The 9368-nt window shown below is 40.3% G+C and overlaps 1 protein-coding gene across 1 annotated transcript; it reads left to right on the top strand.

Moving 5' to 3' along the window:
• Positions 1-3597: 3597 nt before the first annotated feature.
• On the top strand, positions 3598-9014 carry srsf3b (serine and arginine rich splicing factor 3b). Its single transcript, XM_028576836.1, has 6 exons — positions 3598-3948; positions 5231-5441; positions 5544-5684; positions 7433-7471; positions 7747-7833; positions 8369-9014. Exons 2-6 carry the CDS (start codon positions 5239-5241, stop codon positions 8394-8396), a joined length of 498 nt encoding a protein of 165 aa, XP_028432637.1. The 5' UTR covers positions 3598-3948; positions 5231-5238; the 3' UTR covers positions 8397-9014.
• The last annotated feature ends 354 nt before the right edge of the window (positions 9015-9368 follow it).

The raw sequence follows: 9368 nt of genomic DNA, 5'->3' as shown, positions 1-9368 counted from the left end.
ACTGTGGAAGTAGATTCATTTTTTCATACACACTGGTCCTTACTGAGCCTCAAAAGCTATGCACACCTTGGAAGGAACAAACAGCATGGTGCGCCATTGTATAATACCTGACTGAAAGGAGCATAATGCATGCCAAGGAAAACTCCACATCCCCATGGATGAATTGAAGTAAATACCTCAAACCAAACTGAAAACAATGCAGACATGTTTATTGAGCAACATCAGTTGTTTCTGAGGTGCATGAAGTAAAAATGTGTTGCACGAATGTTGCATGGTGCAGCAATCTGTAGCAAACCCAAAAGTGAAAGAGAGTTGGAGTTAGTTAGGCTGACCAAGATAAGCTTGCAAATGAAATTCAGGGTATGATAGGATGAGTAGAAATTACACAGCTCATCCTTTATCCTACTCAATTGGCAAAACCACTCAACTCTGGGATGCGTTATTATGGAACCCACGCAACTTCTAGGCAAGAACCACCCTTCAATAGCATTCACACACACACGCATTTGTTCAGGTCCTAGCCCCTGACCAATCGGCTATCCTAACCTTAACCACTCGAGGTCACCAATCGATCTGCTTCGTAGGGCAGGACTTGCCTAGAAGTGACGTGGGTTCCGTAATAATGCCTCTGGGATGCACTCAATTTACTCAGAACAAGAAGCCCTTACTCATGGAGTGAGGTGAGGACAGGTAAATTTGCATTAGCAAACAATGAATTGGTGTGCCTGTTTTGTTTATATCCAAAGCAGATACAGCAGTGGCATGCAAAACCAGGATTTAGCTGTAACATTACATAACTTTATTCTACACATGCATAGTCAGATTTCAGGGATATACTTACAGCAAGAGCAAAGAATACACATAACAGAATCATATTAACAGAATCAGCTTTAATGGCAAAGTAAGAGTGTGCACATCCCTATGGTACACATTAAAGGAATTTGACTCTGCCTTTTTGTTGCTCTCAATGTAAATACACATAAATAGACATCAGCTAAAAACAAGGACAATAAAGATGATCAAGGTAAAAGTTGTAGAAATCAAATCAAAATTAGCCCCACCTTTAACAGTTGCAAAATTAAGGTGATGTACAAATAAATAATTAACAATTATAATATAATAATATAATATACATTATTCTAAAATGGGCCATTCTGCACAATTAGTAGGGTAGCCTACTTTTACTTTTTTGTACATTTCTACACTGTGGTATTGCTAGAGTAGGCTACTTCTTCCACTACTCTTCTGTGGTGTTGGACTGTGGGTGGAAAGGTGAACTGTACTCAAAAAGATGCTAGAATGAATAGCTGTGGATGGGGACAGGGCCCCTATAGAGAATGCCTACATACAGGGCCCAGAATGCTGTGCTACGCCCCTGCCACTCATGGCAACTGTTTGGGGTTGTGAGTAACAGAAAAGTGGAAAAACACGCATAATCAATCTTATAATTACCCTTAGCTGAGTTTAATATAGCCTACATAAATGTAGGCCTATATCACTAGCAAGAGACTATTCATTCTTTTAGCTGAAAGGAATAAGTGGAATAAGGAATAAGTGGAATAATAAGTGTGGAATAAAGTTGGCGGTGTCTATTTTTTTCGCTAAGAGGAAACTCAACAAAAAGCCATTTGCCAACACTAAATATCAAACAAAAGCCAGACACTATATAGCATTAAGTTGTTGTGAGCTCTAGCCTACATTCACCACTTCTAAACCGAGGCAGAATATAAAGTAATCTCGGAGATTATTACTTCACAGCGCTGTGCAATGCAAGAAAATCTCAGAGCTGAACCGGACAGACACAGCACTTTTCATCAGACTCACCCCGGGTTAATTAAGTCTACTGCTAACTAATAACATTACCGTCGCCAAAATACCCCCGCGAATCAAATCCCCTACTTCAACGTTAGCTGTCAATGATGACTTCTACAAGCAGCAATACCACAGGCCAAGCAATCAGCCCGTTCCAAACAGGCACATTTTCTGCACTAGTTAAGACAATTAGCCTATAGCCTACTTGCACTTAACGTTAATGTGAAAGCTGGATATTAAAGTAGAGTATTTTGCTTTTACAGTTTAGTTTTTGTTTATTTTTAGTTGTGTTATTTTATCATGTATTCATTTTAGCCTACTTATATCATTCGTTCTAGGCAGTGCCCTTTAGAACCTAGAACCAAGGGTGCTGGTTCTAGGTAACGTTACATTGCAAACATTTTATCACAACCTATGTTCTTCTACATATTTTATTCTTATTTTTCTGTACCCCTTTTTTCAAACTTCAACTCCTTCCACATTTTTCAACATATAAACTTCATTCAAACATCAAAACCTTCAGCTTGATTCAGAATGCATACATTTTCATACAGTCTATGGTTCATACATGTTCAACTGCTATTTACTCATTCATACATTCACCGAGAAACTCAATTCAAACTTTAAAATGTTTCACATCTTTCATACATTCAGGGTAGTATTAGTCTTGCTTTGCCAGACCCTCCTCCAAAATGCGCTGAAGGAGGAGGAAAACGGGAGGAAAATGTGATCTGGTTTAATGGCATTTCTTTAAAATCAGAATCAGCATGGGCGGTGCTAAACTCTGCACAGAGCCGCTGCAAAATTGTCATGTGAGAGAAAACTCAAATTGGACAGACAGTCTAGCTAGCTGTCTCAATTTACCATGCAGAGATCTGAGGAGCAGTCAACAATTATAGTCCTCATAAATCCCCCAAATTTAAAATTCCAACACAAAGAAAGCGGAAAATACATGCATCCGGCGGAGCAAAACCCCAGAAGTGAAACGCGAAGGATATAGACTAGTATTAAATCATACCAGAAATACCAGGAGGAGATCAGAAACAGGCTCTTTTCGGACAGCTACAACTGTCCTCACATTTTTTACCCTACACACCATTCTTGCACAGGATGTTCAGCAGGGTGTCATATGTCTCACAGTATTAAACATTAAGCGATGGGAGTTAGGGTTTTTGAGCTAGAAGCAGGACTATCAAAGATGCACCAGACCCTCGTCTCATTGAGAAGAACTCTGAGACAGTTGTCATTATGGCAACCTTTAACTGCAGTTGGTGATGTGAGCCGGGTACCATTTAATCTGATCCCTGACATGATGACCTGTTGGGGTTGAGGCCTGAAGTCAGTTAGGAGTCAGACAGTCAATTAGTCCATCATTAAATCATGTTAACTGACAAATAACTCCTCTCCTCTTCTCCTCCTCCTCTCCTCCTCTCCTCCTCCCCTCTTCTCTTTCTCTCCTATTCTTATGGTCATTATGATTATGAATATTCAACACAGCTGATTGAGATTCCCTAATCTGACACATTTTTTCAGACTCATTCATACTCCTTCAGCTGCTTCTCTATCCAAATTGAAGCCAGCAATCCTGTTTATCATAATTTTAAAATGAACTACAAATATGATATCATTATCCCACATCTTTCAAACATTGTGGGTGTTAATTCAATGTTTTAATGCCATTCATACTAATTAAACCCATTCCCACTTTTTCAACTAGCCTATCCTCACTACTTCACCTTCTTCTTAAACAATTCAAGCCAGCAATCGAGTGTAGCGTCGTCAGCCTTTTAACATACAGCATTCACACCGCAATTTCTTCAGAAATTACATTATCTAGCTAGCTAGCTAAAGGGTTTCTTTGGGGCGCTCCACAACCCTATAAGCTATGGTCTGTGCGAAAAGAAGGTTCATGCCTAAATTGTTTTAGAAATGCATCGTGAATCAAATAATATGAAGTATTTGCGTTAGGAGACTGTTAAGGTTACGTGAGTGAGAAGGGAGGTCACACAATTTACCCCGCCCTCCCTGGAGCAGGTCGCCCTACTGACAAACGTACGCCATTTTCCATCGACCACCGAGAGGAACAAGTCAGCGGAGAAGCGCGGAGAGTCGGAGCTGTGAATTGCAACGAAAACGGTAGCTAGCTACAATTTGAACGAAATGCTTAATTGTGCCGTACTGAAACTGTTTAAGAATAACATGTTTGGGGTGATTAATCGAACTGCCGCATCATTTGTTTCTAATGTTATTGTTTGCACGAGCTATGTGGTTGTTAGCTGATTGCTGCTCCTTAGCACTCACGCTAGGGCTAGGCCCTTATATATATATATATATATATATATGTCAATGGCTAGGCCTCAGAAAGGCGACAGCCATTTTAGCTATCTTCATATAGCCATCATGTAGCATTAGCTAGCTAGCTTCAGAGCGTCGAACATCATCTAGCTAATGTCAAATGTGAAACACCGTTTTTTAAAGGCGGAACGTAGCTTGGTAACCGTGTAAGGTCCAGTTAATCGAATTAGCTAGCTACTTCAACTTATTGAAAGGTTAGCATTAGTTAACGTTAAGCTAAAGTTATCACAACGTTGGACCTTAGGCCAGGCTTCTTTTCGTTTGCTAAATGTTTAAGACTATATTGTAGGTGTGGTTCTTGAATAAATAGTGTTTTTCATGTCACGTTAAGTCAGTAACGTCAACAGAAAACGTTAAACACATTTTCTACATGCAATAGTAGGCGTTATTCTCAAGATTTGTTGCACAAAGCAAATCAGCCTAGCGCATGTAAACTACGGAAATTGGAGCATTAACTTTAATTTCACATCACACCTTCGGTTAAATTTAATCCGGTTTAATCCTACTGGTCTACATTTTTCCAATAAGATAACAAAATTGTGGTGTGAGATACTAGTCCACCACCATACGGACCAAAGTATGGTGGTGGACTGGTAGCTGATGAGGTGCCAGTTCACCTCCTGGGCACTGCCAAGGTGCTCTTGAGCAAGGCACCGAAACCCCAACTACTCGGGGTGCCTTGCCATGGGCAGCTCCCTCACTCTGAAATCTCTCCATTAGTGCATGTATAGGTACTAAGCATGTGTGTGTGTGTAATTCAGGCCTGTGTGTAATAACAGAGTGAAAACATTGTAATTTCCCCTTGCAGGATTAATAAAGTATACATTATTTAATTATTATTATTTAGCTATATCTGCTGCAGAAACACCAGGTCCTTATGTGTCCTGTGTGAAGCAGGAGGATAACGTTAGTTGTCTTTGTCTCACCCCAGATTGTGAACTAATGTTATAAAGATGTAAAGAGACAGTAACGTTACCTTACTTTTAGCATGGGTCCGTTGAAAGGAGAAGCAATGTGTCTGCTGCATTTCTAACCAATTTCTTATCTTTTGATTATTTTTCAGATCCAGTCATGCATCGTGACTGTCCTCTTGACTGCAAGGTCTATGTTGGAAATTTGGGCAACAATGGAAACAAGACAGAGTTAGAGAGGTCATTTGGCTACTATGGTCCTCTCCGCAGTGTGTGGGTGGCCAGGAACCCTCCAGGCTTCGCCTTTGTAGAATTTGAAGATCCCAGAGATGCAACTGATGCAGTGCGTGAGCTTGACGGAAGGTAGGCAGCGAATTGAACTAATTTTGAGATGCAATGGCCAACATTGGAAAAACAGGATTCATCTTGAAACAGCTCAGTGGTTAATGGCTGGTTGTTTTATAGAACATTGTGTGGTTGCCGGGTGCGAGTAGAGCTGTCCAATGGTGAGAAGCGCAGCCGCACCCGTGGCGCTCCCCCTCCGTGGAGTAGGCGTCCTCGAGACCGAGACGACTACAGGCGGCGTAGCCCACCACCCAGACGAAGGTAACATATGTTGTTATTTGACAGTGACAGGCAGACACTGTATATGGTCTATCTTATACTTAAATCGGGCTCTGTGAATTACTGATTCCACTTTCTTACCCACAGTATAAATCCTGGTAATTGCTTACGTTTGTAAGCTTTTCTGCTGATTATACATTTGTGATAGTTTCATCTTCATTGATATTGTTGGTCGTTTTATGTAGGGAGCCGAACAGACATTCATAACCAAATAATGAAATATGGCATGGGAATTTGATATCATACTAGGTTATGTATTAAAGTCGTTATATTCCCAAAAAAATCTGGCCTTCAAAACTTCTAGTTCTGCTTTAGGTACTAATTTGAAGTGTACAATATTTTGTGCACTCTCAAAAAGTTATTGCATTTTTACTGCTTTAAAATGGAAAAATAGGTCTGTGAAATAGGATTAGGCAATTCCTATGTCTAAAAGTATAATATGTTTAAAATTTTGGGGGGGGGATAAAAGTGCCAAATGTGATGCATTTTTTTCCTTTTGTTTGAGGATGCTTTTTATTTTTCATTTATATTAATAAGAATGAAACCCGTTGCAGAGACGTCACCATGCCTCCTCTCACCATCCTCTGAGTCAATCAACTAGTCCTCTTTCAGCATCATGTGACTGCTGACCATCGTGCACCAATCAGCTTGGCTGGTGCTGTCATATGACCCAGGCATGGCCGGTCGTCAAGTTGCACCAACCCATTGGTTCCTCAGCATGCCGTTCTCAACCTCCTCCTCCTTCAACCTTAATCCAAACGGCAGCGGCCCACCTCACATTCCCGACCAATCAGCGTATTACGTTCCCAAATGTCTACAACCTACCAACAGCAGCCTTCGGCTAACCAATTAAAGCAGGAAAAAAGCCACAGCCAGCCCCCATCTGCCTGCCACCTAATCACCTTGCAGCATCTGGCCAGTCCCATTCAGCCAATTCTACCTACCCAGCCGGCAGTCTGCCTCCCTTTCGTCATATCTAGCTTGTTGAAAACCAAAAATACTAGTAAGTTTTCCTGCTTCATTCAGTACACTGCTGATTACAGTTTTTAAAAGACAAGGTTGAAAAGGTTGTTCTTTTTTTAATTATTTGAATCATAAGTCTGGAACTTCATATTTCCAGAGATTTCGATTAGAGACAAACATCTGGTATGTCTTGGGGCTCTGAGCAGAATTATGAAGTGACACAAATCAAAAGTCTCCTCAACCCCCCAATCAATATAAAAAGTTTTTTTTTTGTTTTTGTTTTTTTGTTTTTTTTGTGCTGTATGGTTGGTTTTAGCAGATCTTAGCCTGGTTTCTTCTCCAGACTTATTCCCAGTGACCAGTTTGTTTTTGTTACAGCTTGTTGTAGCTTTCAATTCCTAATGTTCTCCTTTAAGTACAGTGGACCAGGAAGGAGCACAACCTTCTCCAAATTAAACGGGAATATAATTCACACAGGTGACTTAATTTAAGGAAGCACAATGCACTGTGGGATAGGAGAGATCATTTTTTAAGCACCTGCCATCTTTATGCATGTGGTCCATTGTCAGCGAGTTATACTTTTTTGATTGAGAGCATTGTGTTCCTGGAAAAACACCCAAGTCTTTTATTTCCATTTTAAGTTACTGAGATAGGCAAAGGGCTGTGTTGAAGGAGGCCCATGTAAGAAAAGGCTAGGAGTAGTGTGGACCTCAACGGGATTGATGCGTCCGTCTGTGTTTGTTAACGCTTGTATTTTCCCTGTGCAGATCCCCACGCAGGAGGAGCTTCAGCCGCAGTCGAAGCAGGTACGTCAGCTTTCAGGATGTCTTGTATTCAGAGTTCAATCCAAAAGCCTGAATGTTATATGAATCATCAAAACTTGAATGTAATTTAGATTTGAGAGTTTGCGTTTCATAACTATAAAGATGAACTCAACGCATTGATTTGATATGCAACTGCAAACCGGATCCAGAATGGAACCCAACCATACTAGTCATGCACTTAACATAACCGGCGAACAAGATTAGTATGTAGAAAATGTGAGTAATGTTGACATAATGGGATGGTTTGGCTTTTGCAGGTCTTTCTCCAGAGACAGGAGGAGGGAGAGGTCCCTATCCCGGGACAGGAACCACAAACCTTCCAGGTCCTTCTCACGATCAAGGAGGTACTGATAGCTTTTGAGCTCTCTTGAGATCATTTCTGTCTTGTGTCATAGCAGATATTCATAGCAGTTGTTGATGTAAGTGTAGTAATATGACAGGTTTTATTTTTTTATTTTCTCCAACTACTGTAGATGTCTGTAGATGGGTTTTCTCTTGAGACACTGCACCACTGAGAATAACACTCAGAAGCATCTTTCACACATGCGCTGCAAAACTGAAATTTACCTAGACATTACCCAGTGGAGCTGTATGTGCGAATGTAAATGTCCAAATCAGTTGGTTCGGACATCAGTCTTTACCCTGCCAGCTCCCTAGTACAAAGTCCAGGGCCTGATTGACTTGATTTTAACATCAGTCCTGAGTGATCTGATCACAAGTGGACAGCTCTAAGTACGTGTGTCTAAATCTGGCTGTAAAATGTCTTCAAATGCGTCTTGAGTGACCACTTGTGATCTTTGTTTGTGTTCCTGCGATTGCTAACAGTTTGATCAGTAAATCTTGCTAGCATTAACTTTCTTTCTTTCTTTTTTCTTCCAGCCGCTCCAGGTCGAACGACAGAAAGTAGAAGCACGTCTGTCAAGTGTAAAGGGAGCTGAAGATAAACGGTTGTACAGGCTTGTCCGTTTCAAATGGAAATCAACGTGGCCATGTGGCCATTCTTGAGTTTTTTTTTAAACAATCAAGCATTTTAGTGTCCCCCTTGTAATGGTAATTTTCACATACATTGAGTGGGTGTGTACAGGTGTGATGCCTCACTTGGTCGGCCTGAAACAGTCGTGCCACCCAGCATTCCAGTTCACCAGTTAGTTTTGTTTTTTGTCAATGAATGTAATGTGTAGTTTGACATAGTGAGTAGTTTCTCTTTTTCAACGCCACCATTTTTTTTGTAAGGATTGGGATGATCATAAGAGAGTCCCTCCTTCTGATTGTCTGTAAAGCCAACCTATTTACAGCGTGCTACTTTCTTACTTCACACTGAAGGTTTCCATCTGTTAATGGTTGTTTGTAGTGAACCCACCCCCACATTTTTCAAAATGCAAAACTATGGCATTGATTTAAGAAAAAATGTGTAATGAACAAAACAGATTTTTGGCTTTGAAGTTTTCCATTATTTTTCTTTTGTTTGATACAATGTGAAATGGTTTCTGAATTAAAGATACCAGTTGATTACAAAAGACCTGAATTTATATTTATTTATTTCCTTCTTGCCTTTCCTCAATATATTGTATTCTTTTCCATCCACAAGAGGGCACTCCTACAGCATCAGTCACTTTAATAAGTGGGGTTAGTTGATTCTTGTGTTGCCCATTGGTGTAGGCTGCAACGTATTTGGTTTGAGCTGCACTGCTTTCTTATTTATATGCTAACTTCTATTGTTTAAAGTTTTACAACTGCTTTCTTCAGTATAGTTCTTTCTTGTCAATGATCTGTGTCGACATCACTCGCTGCAGTTGAGATTTTGCTTTGTATACTGGTGTAATTAACAATTAGGCATTTCACCATTGATATCCTCTTATTATAAAGTGACATTTTCATA

This window comes from Perca flavescens, chromosome 4 (assembly GCF_004354835.1).
Source record: "Perca flavescens isolate YP-PL-M2 chromosome 4, PFLA_1.0, whole genome shotgun sequence".
In the NCBI taxonomy this organism is placed as follows: Eukaryota; Metazoa; Chordata; class Actinopteri; order Perciformes; family Percidae; genus Perca; species Perca flavescens.
Note: the sequence above shows the minus strand (reverse complement) of the source record. Positions and strands in the feature narration are given on the sequence as shown.